Genomic DNA, 16273 nt, shown 5'->3' with positions numbered 1-16273 from the left:
TTAAGTGCTTCTAGTAACAACATCTCCAGCCTTCTATATGAGACTGACGTGATAGATTTGCAGGTATCTGAAGAAACAGATGCACTGAAATGGCAAAGATTCTTTCTGTTTTGTTTTAGTTGAAATATAGTTGATTTACAATGTTGTGATCCTTTTTTTTTAAGGAAAATATCAGAATCCTACTGCATATGCTTAATGTTCTTCAAAAGAGAACAAGAGAGAAGAAAAGACCCATTGTGCACTTCCAACCAAAAATTTTCATTTTCCTTGATGTACAAAACATCAGCATATTTCAGCATGACAAATATCAATAGAACCTTACAGAATAGGACAGATTTAATCAGTCATTTAAGTTTAAATGGTTGCAATATTATGTTTATTGAATTGTTTTTCTTTTCTTAGGGTCCTCTGGGGCCTCCAGGACAAAAGGTAGAGTATAAATAATACTGTGAAGGTAATTATACTCCCATCGCCTAATGGCTAGTCAGAGAAGTGAATGGAATTAGCTACTGTAAGTCATGCCAAAGCAGTCTGGTTTGTGCATTCTGCTTTCTAAAAATACAGTCATGTAATGTTAGCCATTAGATTTCTAATTGACTCCATTATAGAAAAGTCAATAAATCCAGAGCAGACTCTTTTTAAGCTGTCTGCCAAACTTGTAGGTTATTGAGGTTTTAATTCTAATCCTGGTAAAACATCATGAGAAAACTTAGAATGTGAAGGGTCATAAGACATTGCAAATTAATTGCATGGTCTTGCACAAATATGTGATTGTTAAATGACTGTTAAACAGACCAGAACAAAGGATATTCTTGTTGCTTGCTGGCTATATTTAAGTGGTCCACTAGTGTCTTCCTTTGCTGAGGTAACCCGAAAAGTGGCTTCCTGATTGTCATTTCAACGTTATCCAGAGCCATCAGAATTAACCCTTTACATTCTGATGGAGAAAGTCTAGCACTTCTAAAATTACATCAATACTACAGTAGTAAATACATCAGTAGCAGGTAGATGGCGCTTTGCCAATAAAATATCACTAAGTCCCCATTCCCCATCACACCTCCCACCCCATAAAGATGACAAAAAGGAATATTTAACCTGCAGAAAACTAAAGAAAATAATTGTATTACAACAGGTGGAAAAGTGATTATTCTTTATCTTTGGGATCCATCGAAGTTAGAGATGTTTTATCCCCCAAGCTTGGGCATGTGGCATCTGTTGAAACATAATCCCACAAACCAAGTAAAAGCCAATGCGTTGTGAGACAACTTGTGTATAGGAACAATTTGTCCTTAGCAATAATGTCTCTATTAAGTATGGTGTGAAATTGTAAAGCTACCCTAATCCACATGCGACCAGGATGAAATTACTGCCTCAGGCTTCGGGAAGTCCTTTAATGACCCACTCAATATAATCACCAAGAAAGCACTAAGAAACTTGCTGTCTCAATTTGTTTTGCATGTAATGACTATATTTTTAATAAACTTTATTTTTTAGAGCAGTTTTAGATTTATAATTACTATTTTAATTTTTTTCCATTATTCTTAAAGAAATTTAATATTATACAGCTACTAAGAAAAATCTGTTTTCTAGTGCTAAACAAAAAATAAGCACCTTCTATTTAAACATGGTTTCTCCAGAACTTCAAAGGAAGGTGTGTGAAGGGAAATCACTATTTGAAAACATTTGTTAATGTTTCTGTATCCAGTTAAATGTCAGATTTTCTCAGGTAGTAATTAGCTTTCTTATTCTCAGTTCAACCACCTATGTCCAATCATTGTAATCACCCCAGTGCATGTGTGCACACTTCCAAGTGTGCATGCACGTACACACACACACACAAACACACTTAAGATAATATTTTATGTGTAGAAGTTGTGTTGTTCCTAGTTGGTGTTTACCACTTGCAACATCCTTTCTAGTCTACTTTGGAAGATGTATTCACACTCACGTGGTTTAAACACACTCCCTGAGAGTCTCGGGGAAATGCTTTCAAATACAACAAATTTGAGTTTACAACATGGGTCCCTTATTTGTCTAACTGTGGAGCAAGTGGGTGTTATTTTACTTACCTTTCATTTTATGTTATTTAATTTCATGAAATTCAGGAGTTACTGCTACTGCTAGGCTTTTTCCAGATGAAACTAAGCATATTTAATTCTTTTTTAAAAAATATTTATTTATTTATTTGGTTGCGCTGGGTCTTAGCTGCGGCAGCTGGGCTCCTTAGTTGTGGCTCCAGGGCTCCTTGGTTGTGGCAGGCGGGCTCCTTAGTTGCAGCATGCAAACTCGTAGTTGCAGCATGCATATGGGATCTAGTTCCCTGACCAGGGATCGAAGCCGGGCTCCCTGCATTGGGAGCGCAGAGTCTTATCCACTGCGCCACCAGGGAAGTCCCAGCAAGTTTAATTCTTTTGTGTGTGTGTTTACATATTTATTTATTTATTTATTTATTTATTTATTTATTTATTTATTTATAACATCTTTATTGGAGTATAATTGCTTTACAATGGTGTGTTAGTTTCTGCTTTATAACAAAGTGAATCAGCTATACATATACATATATCCCCATATCTCATCCCTCTTGCATCTCCCTCCCACCCTCCCTATCCCACCCCTCTAGGTGGACACAAAGCACCAAGCTGATCTCCCTGTGCCATGTGGCTGCTTCCCACTAGTTATCTATTTTACATTTGGTAGTGTATATATGTCCATGCCATGTCTATTAAAAACACCCAAATTTAGAGCTATGTGGCCTTCTGATAGCTCTAAATCTCAATTTATGATGTGAATTTCTTTACAATCATATTAGCATTAAGTAGATATTTGCAAACGTGGTTAAATTTAACTTAATGGTTTTTGGGAAAGCTTGATGAATCTGTTTACATTATTGTATATTTGAACACAGTAGATAAGATCTGAAAAACATAGCCTCCCAGACATGTTTTTAGCAAGGTAAAGTTATGGCTAACATAACTAATAAAATATAAATTTAGAATTGAAGTATTTTGTGATTATGATATCAATTTATTTCAATCATGTGTCTCCTTAGGGTTCTGTTGGAGCACCTGGAATTCCAGGGATGAATGGGCAAAAGGTGAGTTCTATAGAATATACTACTTTTGATCATTTGGAGAGGATTAAAGTCACAAAGTTTTTCTAGTCAGTAATGTTGGTAATAAGTTTATGTGCTCACAAAAATATTACATATACTTTTGAAATATAGGAATATTATGGGGCAAATGATCAAATTAGTTTAATTTTTAAACTAGTACATTAAATAGCTAGAAACTCTTAGAAAATTTTCCATTTTATTTTGATAACAACTATATGTTTCTCATAAATATATTTGGAGTACGAAAAATGCTGTGTTTAACATTAATTGTGATAAAATGCACTCTGGTTTATTCTTGTTATGGCAGGCTAATATGCATTATTTCTTTCATTAACAAAAGTTATTCCTACAGAGGGACCCTATTGGAATCTTGTGAATTCAGAAGCAAGCTTTTTTTACTGTTAAGCAAAATTAGGAGTTAGACTTGCTAAGCTCTGGGAGTACACTTTTTTCTTTTTTAATTTTTATTTATTTATTTATTTATTTATGGCTGTGTTGGGTCTTCATTTCTGTGCGAGGGCTTTCTCTAGTTGCGGCAAGAGGGGGCCACTCTTCATCACGGTGCGCGGGCCTCTCACTATCGCGGCCTCTCTTGTTGCGGAGCACAGGCTCCAGACGCGCAGGCTCAGTAGTTGTGGCTCATGGGCCCAGTTGCTCCGCGGCATGTGGGATCTTCCCAGACCAGGGCTCGAACCCGTGTCCCCTGCATTGGCAGGCAGGCTCTCAACCACTGCACCACCAGGGAAGCCCTGGGAGTACACTTTTATTGTACTGTTAATAATGAAGGGAAAAAATTTAAGTAAAAAAGAACCCACAGCTCTACATAGACATATCTATGTGCCTGTGTACATTTATTCCTGCAACATCCTTGCAGTTGGACAAAGTATCTAGCTGTATCCCACAGGTGGATCTGATATTCTGTGCTCCTCAACACTGCTGATTTGCTCTTCAATCTGGAACCTCTACAGAGACCAGGAAAGCCATTGTGGTGGCTACCAAAGCCGCTATCTGGGCCCGTCTACCAGGAGCCAAAGAGCTGAGCTAGGGGACTCTCCTGTCTCCCTCAGAGCTTTTGGACTGGCCCTTTGAAATCCTGTGACTCATCAGCTTGTCTTCCCAGAGGACTTTAAATCCATGCACTCTGAATTGAGTTCTGAAATCATAAGGAGCCCAACCCTTACAGACTTCCTTGTGACCTCTCCCATGTTGTCCACATTTTCTTCTCCAATGAGACATAAACAATAACAATTTAAAACCTACTGAGTGGCTAAGAGCATGGGTCTGCCACTTAGAGACTGTGTGAATTTTGGCAAAGTCCTTGAATTCTCTGGCCTCAGTTTCCTCATGTGTAAAAGGGAGACAGTAGCAATTCCTACCTAATAAGGTTAATGTGAGGCTTAAATGAGGAAACAGGCATAAAGCCCTTATGACCATGTTTGATATTACTATTAAACTTTTCCTTCATCTCATTTTAGTGAAATTCTGGAAATTTGATTGACCTATGTTTTTGGTTTTTTTAAATTTTTATTTATTTATTCATTTATTTTTGGCTGCGTTGGGTCTTCGTTGCTGCCCGCAGGCTTTCTCTAGTTGCAGAGAGTGGGGGCTACTCTTCGTTGCGGTGCGCGGGCTTCTCATTGTGGTGACTTCTCTTTGGTGGAGCACGGGCTCTAGGTGTGCGGGCTTCAGTAGTTGTGGCACGTGGGCTTCAGTAGTTGTGGCTCGCGGGCTCTAGAGCGCAGGCTCAGTAGTTGTGGCACACAGGCTTTGTTGCTCTGCGGCGTGTGGGATCTTCCTAGACCAGGGCTCGAACCCATGTGCCCTGCATTGGCAGGTGGATTCTTAACCACTGCACCACCAGGGAAGTCCCTTGACCTATGTTTTAAGAGACTCTCTTTTTCCAGAATTTCTCGATTCCCAAGTGAAATTAGTGTTGTCAACCAAATCTTATGGTAGCCTGTGGTCCACAAATCAAATATTGGGCGCGCTCATCAGTAGTTAAATGCCCATGTCACAGCCGTATTTTCCACTTAGTAAAATGTATATCCATTTGCTTCACAAATCCTGGTAAAGACAGAAGATTAACTTTCTATTTAGAATATTGCAGCTCATGGAGGGAAACATAAGCAAAAATTTGAAAGTGTATTCATTCTATGAAGAATTTGAAAATTATGTAACTCAAGATAATATTTAGAAAGGACAAAATATGCATATGACATAAATGCTGTTTTTAACATTTGGTGAAAAACAAAACTTGTATGCCTAAGGTTAATGTTTTGCTTTTTCTTTGTTTCTTTTCTTTTTCCAACTTTGAGACAATCGTGAAAATTCATAGAAACCTTTACCCTGAAACAAAACAACTTTAAAACTGTCACATATATGCTTACGAAGACTGCATATTCTTTATTTTTGCAAAGGAAATATGCAATTTCCTTAGCAAGAGAAAGGAATGTGACATTTTCTTGTCCTAGTCACCAAGTTTAAATTATATTTCAAGGAAATAGACAGTTAATATTTGCAGTTTTATGTCTTGTTATACATCTTTATAGCATTTTTAAAGTGTTTTCTGTAAAACCTAGGGAAGCTAAATGATTTCATACTTTTATGAAGGTATCAGCAAAATGTAGTTCAAGATTTTTTTTCCCACTCCATAGAACTTAACTAAAACTTTGTGTTAATCCTAGCCATTATCTAACATTTGTAATACTTGTTACATCATCTTTAGGACAATAAGGTGCAAAAACATGAGTCCACTGAAAAAGCAGATCATTTAGACAGCAAAAACAAAGTTGAAAATGGAGTAATAATTCTATACTTAGAGCTATGAAATGTATCTTGGTTCTCTAGAATTTATTTTCCAGAAAGAGAGCTTACAATGACATTAATAATTTTTTAAAGCACCTCGATGTCCTTAAACTGTCTTAAAAAAAGAAATTCTTTGCACATCACAATTTCACTTTTTCCAAAGAAGTACTTTTGATGCTTAGAAGATCATTTTCAAGTAATGGTTAAGGATCAATATGATTTCTAAGCCATCAGAAACATGGCAAATAACAACTAGAAAATAAAAAGATTTCTCTCTTGTAAAAAACAAAGAAGCTGGTTTAAGCAAATATTTTGTTAGTCTACCCCTAAAATATTTCCCATCCATTCAGATTGACAAAATTGGTGATTGGCTTTGGCCAATAACTTGGTGATGACATTTTTTTTTACATTATTTTTCTTTAAATTTTGGTCAACTTGATTGCTGATCCGAATATTTCTTATTTGTGTAATGGTCCTCCAGTTCTTCAGATCGTACGGGGAAAGAAGACTTACATAAGCAGTAATGTGGCATTCAACTCCAATCTAGCCTATTCTGGCATCACAATCTATCAAGGGCTACTAAGCACCCTTCTCTGAAAAGTGGGAGGTGGTGTGGTATGTGGTCCTTGCAGTCTGAGAGAGAAGGCTTCAAGTCCTTGTCCTCCTTTGGGCAGGTTACTTAAATGTTTCTAAGGCTCCAGTGTAAGATATTAATATAGACTTTGCAGTATTAACTAGATAATGTATCTAAGTGAACATAATGTAGTAGGGGCTCAATAAATATTATCAAGTATCTGTAGTAGTATCACACTTTAAGAATTTCAACAAATGAGCCCTAGGCTTACCCTCAGGAAGGAAGTGAAGCCAGTTGAATTTATGATGGGAAGAAAATGAAGATGCAAAGTCACATATGAAGGTAAAATATTTCTCTCTCCCCTGACTCTTTCTCCACTGATGCACCCCATTCCCAGTAGTTGGAATACAAATACTATAGATAAGGGAAAGGGAAAGGGGAAGACACATCTCACATTATTTCGAAAGCTCAGTCACCGGTGTGGGGTCGTGTAGGAGCGCTGACCTGGAGTTGAGATATTCTGTGCTCTTCCACTTCATGTGCAGCCTTTGAAAGTTCCTCTTCCTCTCTAGGTTCAAGGCGGCTTCATTTGTAGAATGAGAGAAAGGGCTGTACTAATTTATTTCTAAGTCTCTAAGAGATACTGTGCATCCACAAAAAGTCACCCATGTCTCTTTTCCAATTCAACCAGCTTCTAGCATCCTCTATCCCCAGTTCTGAAAGCAGTTGTTTCCATAATTTGGACTTCTTTCCAATAGCCAAAGCAGTTAGGGCAAATGTAATGATAGGTCTTACCTAAAAAAGTAAAATGTTGCCTTCTTTTCCTCTGGCTAATTGCACTGGGCACAAAAATTTCTGTAATTCTCATGAACATGTCTTGTTGGTTCAGAGGTATAATAAACATTTTATTTGTGCCCCTTCATTCATTCTCTCTCTCTCTCTCACACACACACACACACACACACATACTCACCCACACACACACATACACACACACATGCATGTATGAAGAGATGTATATCTGAATATTTGTCAATTAAACCCTACTTAGATACTGGAGAAGTGGGCTTTTAAAATTATTTTGTGGTAGAAGCATTTTTTAGACTAAAGAATCCTTTGACAAAATAAATTGCTGTCTGTAATTTTTGTTTCTATATATATTATGTATATAATTTGTGTTCGTATATATATTTATATATTATGTGTATTTAAATATATATAGGTATATGTATCTATATATATATATCAACTCTTAATAGATGTTATTAGAACCCTGCTTTTTTCTACTGTTTTCACATTTTCACATTAATTGGCATACATAAGAATAAATCATCATTATGACAATATATTTGAATAGCAAGCAGTGCCCAGCACTGTGCAAATGCCATAGGAGAAGAGATCTGGGGGTAATGATAGGGCACATTAAAGGTCTACTTTGTGCAGCTCTCACATCCTTGTCTCTGTTACCATAAAATTAATGTTAAAGAGTTTCAGGATTAAAAGCAAATTATTTTGTCTAAGCAAGCTAGAATTTTTCTGAGGATCCAGAGTCATAGTTTTGCTTCCAAAGCAAAAGATAAATATCAGATGATCTTGTTTCATGTATTTTTCAAATACTTTCTATAGTTTATTATATTTAAATCTTCAAAATACAATATAAATTAAATATTGATATTAGTGTATCATCTTGAATCTATCCCAGATAGCTATATGATTTTTAAGTAACATTAAAATTTAATTAGTTTATAGCTATGGTATTAAGAGTTCCTTTTCATCTCTTATCCATGAGTCTCACAGTTCTCCACTGACATTAATCCTCATAGCATACTTCTAATGGTATTTTTATTGTAAGTATATTTAGAGAACAGATAAATGGAAGCTCTCAGACTTCCAAAGGTCAAGCTGTTGATTCAAGTCTATACAATGAGCTATATACAATGAACTCAATATTTTTTATCCCTTATTCAATTTCTGTAACCACTGAATGAACTCTTTTCTTTTGCTACCTTGACTTTATCATTAAAATGTCTGAATTAAATTCCTGAAGGATTTAAGTATGTTGTAGTTCTGCTTATATCCTGGCTAGTTAGTGTAAATTTACCCAGTCATCTATTACCCAATATATTTATAACTTTCCAATTTTAGACGTTAAGAAAAGATATAGCAAGTAAATGAAGTGATTGATTTTTGATTCCAGATTAATTAATAATTTAGGGAAATTGTCTTAGAGCAATTTAATACTTTGCAGGTTAAAGTTGAATGTTAAATTATTTTTATTAATTTTTCTGTCTTTTGAAGTTATTGTCTATGCACATTAGAATTCTAGGAATACATGACTGTGTTTTCTCTGGTAACTATGATAATAGGATGCTTTCTATCTTCTTGAAGAAACATCATCACTTTCCTATTACAGAATATTTCTCTTTTTTCCAGTTTTATTGAAATATAATTGGCATATATCACTGTATGATTTTTAGGTATATAGCATAAAGGTTTGACTTACATACATAGTGAAATGACTACCACAATAAATTTAGTTAACATTCACCATCTCATATAGATAACAATAAAAAGAAATGGAAGAAAAAAAAAGAAAAAAATTTCTCCTTATAATGAGAACTCTTAGGATTACTCTCGTAACAACTTTCATATACATCATACAACAATGGTAACTATAGTTATCACGTTGTACATTACATCTTTAGCATCTTATAATCCGAAGTTTGTACCTTTGGGGAAGGTCACCTTCCTGAAGTGGTCACCTTCCGTCAATTCCTCCTCTACCCAAAACCTCCAAGCCCCAACCTCTGGGAACTACAAATCTGATCTCTTTTTCTATGAGTTTGTTTTTTTGTTGTTTGTGTTTGTTTGTGTTTGTTTTTTTTAGATTCCACATAAAGGTGAGATCATAAAGTATTTTTGTCTTTCTCTGTCTGACTTATTTCACTTAACATAATGCCCGAAAGGTCCATCCATGTTGTCACAAATGGCAGGATTTCCTCGTTTATTATGGCTGAACAATATTCCATTGTCTATGTGTATACACCATAACTTCTTTATCCACTCATCTGTGGATGGACACTAGGGTCGTTTCCATGTTTTGGCTCTTGTAAGTAATGCTGCTGTGAACATGGGGTGCAGACATCTTTTTAATTTAGTGTTTCCATTTCCTTTGTATATATTCCCTGAAGTGGAATTGCTGAATCATGTGGTAGTTCTATTTTTAATTTTTTGAGGATCCTCCATACTGTTTTCCATAGTGGCTGCACCAATTTACAGTCCCACCAACAGTGCACGAGTGTTCTCTTTTCTCCACATCCTCATGAGCTTTTGTTATCTCGTGTCTTTTTTGATGATAGCCATTCTGACAGGTGTGATGCGATATTTCATTGTGGTTTTGATTTGCATTTCCCTGATGATTAGTGATGTTGAGCATCTTTTCATGTGCCTGTTGGCAATTCATGTACAGGATCTTTCATATAGTAAAATCACGTCATCCCTGAGTTCTATGCATATATTCTCAGGCATTTTTATATACGAGCTTACTCTTAAAGGGACTTTTCACTCACTTTTACTTGTTAAGTGAAACAAAAGCTATTTCTATTCTTTATATAATTAATTTTAAGTTATTTTATAAGGGGATAAAAAGTTGGTTGAAAGAAGTACTGTAATGCTGGCTTGAAATAAAGCAATTATAGTAATTTAAAAAAAGAAAAACACTTTCCCCCTGACTTCATTTAGGCATGTTACTATAAAAGTTAATACTAGTTATCATTCTGCTAAAGGGTAATATTGGGAGAGGGAAGACTAAATAGTTGAGGAAATGGTATTGGTGGGGGAAGGGGTGTGAGAGGAAGGAAAGCTGATCACAGACTGTTGCAAAACAAAGCAACAACGTAAGGGAAATGTGTTTGAATGAATTATGACATCATCAAGTCCACTTATTTTCCATTTTAGTTGAAAAGACACTATATTTTATAGGTGAGATCACCAAAATATTATTTACTAGATCTGATTAAACTGCATATATAATCTGGTGATTTTTTTAAAAACTTACCTTAAACGTTTTCACTGATTTATTTACCAATTCCTTCAATCTTCCGTTCAACAAATCTTTCTTCAGCCTTTACTACTAAGTACAAGGCACCATCTGAGCACTGACATTAACGCTGTCTCTGCCCTCATGGAATTTCAGCCTATGGTGGATAAGGACATTATACGAAGTTATACTAAAAATCTGTTAAATGACAATGCTGTTAAGTACTACAGCAGAGGAACACAGGACAGCCTGGCCTGGTGCAAAAGGGTCAAGTAATGCTTCCCTGAATAGGCGACTTTAGGTGCAACTTAAACAGTGAACAGCAGTTGGTAAAGGGAAGAGAAAATATCACTACGTTGCAGTACTTACATTCCAAGTTAGACAACCTTGGTCTTAGAATTTTGTTCCTAAAACACCATATTATTAACCATTTTAGGGTTTTTGTATTCATCTTGGACTACTTTTTTTCCAAGTTTCTTACCACTAAAATAGTAAGTCAGTATAAATCACAAAGCCTGTTCTTGTATCATTAGATCTGATCTCTGAATGACATTCTTGATTTTGCAATTTGCATTAAAAATAAGGCTGCAATGAAATAACTTATTGTGACAATCATAACAGCTTAGCATTTACCCAAGTCCATCTGTTTGATACTAGGCTACATTGCCAAGGGGATAGGAACCATTACCCAATTATGAAACAGCATCAGTGGGGTTAATTTAGGAGAAATTGAATTTCTTTCAGGATCTTCTTCTCTGTCTTCTCTGCCCAATGCAGAGAATAGAAGAGTGCAGTATGTAATACTAACATGTATTTAGCATTTACTAACTGTCAGGCACTGTCCTAAGTTTACCTCACTTATTCCTCACAGCAATCCTATGAAGTGGATACTATTATTATCTCCATTTTATTAATGAGGAAACCAAGGCACAGAAAGGATATTTTGCCCAGGGTCACTGAGGTGTTTGTGGTGGAGTTCAACTTCAAAGCCAGTTTGTTGGCTCCAACTGTTAAGAGTGTGGATTTTAAATTCAGAAAATTCCAGCTTTGCTGTTCAGTATATGTATGATCTTGGACAAGTTACTTTCCTTCTCTGAGCTTTAGTTTCTTCATTTGTCAAATGAGGATTGTCATGTTTACCTCAAAGTTTAATCGGACAAAATAAAGGAAGTATAGAATGTTAACTGTTTATTTTAAAACATTATTAAATAAGAGCAGACTATTTTCCACTTTGAATTGGGGGTATTAAGAACTCCATGACTCAGAAACCTGCTGGGTGTATAAGTGAATGTTAGTAAGAACTATTATCTCTTTCTACGACTTTTCACTGATCTTTAGAGTTTTTCCTGTTAGACATAACCATTGACCATTTCTATGCATAATTAGGCACATCTCTTCCGAGTGAAAAGAATAATTTATCATTCAAACTATACATAGATTTATTATTAGGAACTATACTTTAGGAAAGAAGAAATTACCTGGGTTTTTAAACTTTAAAAAAGGGTATATTATCAAGGGCACGTTATGTTGCAAGTCATAGAATACTTAACAGAACTAGTTTTTTTTTGTTTTTTTTTTTAAATAAGTTTATTTATTTATTTATTTATTTATTTTTGGCTGTGTTGGGTCTTCGTTTCTGTGCGAGGGTTTTCTCCAGTTGTGGCGAGCGGGGGCCACTCTTCATCGCGGTGCGCAGGCCTCTCACTATCGCGGCCTCTCTTGCTGCGGAGCACAGGCTCCAGACACGCAGGCTCAGTAGTTGTGGCTCACGGGCCCAGTTGCTCCGCGGCATGTGGGATCTTCCCAGACCAGGGCTCGAACCCGTGTCCTCTGCATTGGCAGGCAGGCTCTCAACCACTGCACCACCAGGGAAGCCCCAGAACTAGTTTTTAAAAGAAAGGTATTTATTGGTCATGTAACTTGAAGGTCCAGCACTAATGCAGGCTTCAGCGTTGCTTTGTCCTGGCACCCAAACCTCATCACTAAAAACCCAGTTCTTCCATCTTGTCACTCTGTCTTTCACGTCGCTGCCTTCACTCTAATTCCTACTCTCCTCTTGGTTGGAAGGTGGCTGCCAATCATGCCTGGGGCTTCATTCTTTCCTGTCTACATCCAGAGAGGGAATGAGAGTCTTTCCCCAAACATCCAACACCGCTTTTGAGTTTCTTTGTCATTGGACACACAGAAGTCCCCGCCTCTTCCTCATTCCTGCACTTGGGGAATATCAGATGCTGATTAGCTACTGCTACTGCAGTTGCTTTTCTAGCAGCGCTAGTCATGCACAAAGTTGCAATAAACACTAGTTATCTAATTTAGAAGAGATTCGTGTAACACACGAGAGCTGAACAAAGTGTGTTGTATCTGACTTATCCCAGTCCTAACAACCTCTTCCACGTCACATACCCCCTTCATCCATTTTGATATTTTGTCTTCCTAAAACATGTCTTTATTCTTAATCTTTTTTTTCCATAAGAGTACACGCAGAGAACAATTTCTCTGATACACGTAAAAGAGACCCCCACCCCACCCTGTGGCATCATGCTCCCAGGCTGGTTTTTACACCTTTTATAAGTTATTTAAAAGGGAATACTGGACAGTGTTTCCCTTAGACCCAGGCAGTGTTTCTCTTCACCCTCCTTTGTCCCTCTTACGTTGGGTCCGTCCCCACGGGGTGAGAGGTCCACAGGGCCAAGGAGACATGCCCACTCAAAGCCCAGATCCCTGCTTCTAGATCACAGCCCAGGTACCCAGGACCCAAGAATTCCTGCCTCTTTTGTGCTGAGTCTGCTTCCATTGCCCGTAGTGGCCTCTTCCCCAGGTCCATTGTCCCAAGGGTGAACCACACAGCTGGCGTGTGCGCCTGTACACCTGTGAGTGGCCTGGAGCAGCTATTGGTAGGGAGCTGTGGGCAGAGCTTGCAGGCCGTGGTGTCCACACGCAGCCCCAAAGTCCCTTCTTGATGAATAAGAGAACTGGGGTTGGGAAGAGAGGGGAAGACATTAGCAGGGAGGGTTGAGATGGGGGGTCATCCATGTGTACTTCTCACTAGACCTTCACATTTTAGGGGTGTGCTCAAGGCAGATCATTCTTCTCTCCTGTAAATTTCATCCAGATAAACTCAACTTAGCTATTTTCTGTGACCCCTAAATTCTTAGCTATCTCTTTGCATTTGAATTTCTTTGTTCAAATTATATTTTGTACATTTCTGTCTACATTAGCCGTACAAAAAACACGAATAAAAGTGTTAACCACAAACTTATTTCTGAAATAGTCCATACTGTAGCACTATTGATACAACTATCATGTTTTCTTATTTTAGACATTTGTACTTTTTTTAAAAGCATAATGAAGGTTTGGTTATTAGGTTTAGTTTAGGTATTACTTTAATCAGTTTAGGACCCATTTCAGTAAATTATCTGAAATAGAATATTTTCATTAAGTTTCTGGCTGATAGAATGGTCTACTTTTCTACTATTATTCATATTACCAAGGTGGACAAAGAGATTTTAATTTTAGGGAGGGAGTTTGCTGACTGGATAAAGAGACAAAACTCTCCTACAGGGATGCCGTTTCTTTGGTGCCCAACCAACCCAACAGAAAGCTCAAAGAATTTTCTGTTTCTCTTTCACCAAGTAACAAAGCCTCTGCCTCCAGGAAAGAAACAGAAGAAGCATTAGGCATTGAGTACGCAAGTAGGAGCTAAAAACTACTGAATTGCTCCACATAAGAGAGGGTGAAGCTGAATTCCCAGGATGGTTGAGGAAGGAGGGAAGGAAGGAAGAAGGTGAGGTGGAAGGGGGAGAGAGATGAGGAAAGTCTGAGTGCTCTGTAATGGGACACCTTTCAGGAACCCCAGGTATTCAATCCTGATCTCACAAAAGACCTGAGGAGACGCAGACCTACTAGAGAATGGACTTGAGGATGTGGGGAGGGGGAAGGGTAAGCTGGGACAAAGTGACAGAGTGTCATGGACATATATACACTACCAAACGTAAAATAGATAACGAGTGGGAAGCAGCCGCATAGCACAGGGAGATCAGCTCCATGCTTTGTGACCACCTAGAGGGGTGGGATAGGAGGGTGGGAGGGAGGGAGACGCAAGAGGGAAGAGATATGGGGACATATGTATATGTATAACTGATTCAGTTTGTTATAAAACAGAAACTAACACACCATTGTAAAGCAATTATACTCCAATAAAGATGTTAAAAATTAAATAAATAAATAAATAAATAAATAAATAAATAAATAAATAAATAAAATGAATCATGTCAGAAAAAAAAAAAAAAAGACCTGAAGAGAGTGAATTTCTTGAGGCAACTGGTGAAGAACCAACTGAGCCATCTGAATTGGTCTGGGACAAAACAGAGATGGCACATACAGATGAAAGAACTCAAGCAGAGGGCTGGGAAAGCAAATCCTAGACTTCCATAGCTGGTGAAATCGGGACTTGAGGCAAGTTTAATCAGATGTCTGAGGAATCTTCCTTTATGCCACCATTGACATGTTTAGTCCAACAACAACAACTAATAATAATAATAAAATAAATTTTAATCCTTCAGATCTGGGAGAGGGTAAGCATTTAATCTCCCTCCACACCCTGCATAGAATAAAAGCTGAGCCCCACAGAAGCTCAAGCAATTTGCTCTGTGTCCCAGGACCAGAAGTAGAAAACCTGGGATTAGACTGGAGGCTTCCTGAAGCAGCTTTCTCATTTTTTGCAAAAATTTGAAGACAAAAGAAACATAATAAATATGAATGAGTTCTTTAGACACAAGTTACTCAGATAGAGGAAACACAAGATGGGGAATCGGAAGACCTGGGTTCTAATCTCACATCTGCCTCTTTGCAGCTCTTTGCTTCTGGAAAAGGTACTTCCCCTTTCTGAATGCGTTTCTTCATCTATTAAGAATGGCTGGCTTGGTTCCTTTCAACTAAAATATTGCCCTTGGGATTTCCCTGGTGGTCCAGTGATTAAGACTCTGCACTTCCACTGCAGGGGGCATGGGTTCGATCCCTGGTCGGGGAACTAAGATCCCGCATACCACGCGGTGCAGCCAAAAAAAAAAGAAAAAAATATATATATTGCCCTATTTTGTGAGTGCTTCTGCTTAGGGAGAAGCAGATGTTAGAATGAGTTCATGAGGTAAATGATGACACGTAAGTTTTCTGGGAAAGTTGAGATGACATGATAATTTATACAACCAGCGTTGCCCCAGCTACTACTTGCCCTTCACTGAGACACATGGGGCGAGGGAAGGAGCAGACGGAAGAGGGGAGATAACCGAATAGATGGAAGTATTTCTAATGGCCTGGTCTCTGTACCCACAGGCACAACTGTTGGAGCCTTTAGTCCTCTAGGCAACCACTCTTCCCCTGACAGAGTCCCGGAGGGGCTCAGGGTTTTTCCTCGGCAGCAGTGAAAGTTCTGCTCATTCCCGGCACCCTGCCCTTTACGCGACTCCTCCCCTCCACTAACTCCCGCCCTTCACTGACCCCAGGCTCGTCCTCTACTTTTCAGTTCTGCTTCAGACTGACCTGCGGGACATGGACATGTCACTCCTGGGTTAACATCTCTCCCATCTTTTTCCTGGGTCCCTGTCTCTTTTCTCACCGCTGTCTTTTGCCATAGTCCAGACAAAGAGCCATCTCTTGCCACCAGATTTATAGGTCTTTTCCAGTTTCCCAGCAGAAAAGTCTTGCTGTCTTCACCTCTTACCAGGCCTGTAAGGGCTTCACATTT

At 37.9% G+C, this 16273-nt stretch overlaps 1 protein-coding gene across 2 annotated transcripts in view; it reads left to right on the top strand.

Annotated features, from left to right (window-relative positions):
• The window catches only part of COL25A1 (collagen type XXV alpha 1 chain), a 455439-nt gene that overhangs the window by 359736 nt on the left and 79430 nt on the right, over positions 1-16273 (top strand). For both annotated transcript variants that reach the window (XM_068542313.1, XM_068542312.1), the window contains exons 11-12: positions 403-429; positions 3050-3094. In XM_068542313.1, coding sequence (XP_068398414.1) covers positions 403-429; positions 3050-3094 — 72 coding nt within the window. The remainder of the gene's footprint in view (positions 1-402; positions 430-3049; positions 3095-16273) is intronic.

This window comes from Eschrichtius robustus, chromosome 4, assembly GCF_028021215.1.
Source record: "Eschrichtius robustus isolate mEscRob2 chromosome 4, mEscRob2.pri, whole genome shotgun sequence".
Taxonomy (NCBI): domain Eukaryota; kingdom Metazoa; phylum Chordata; class Mammalia; order Artiodactyla; family Eschrichtiidae; genus Eschrichtius; species Eschrichtius robustus.
Note: the sequence above shows the minus strand (reverse complement) of the source record. Positions and strands in the feature narration are given on the sequence as shown.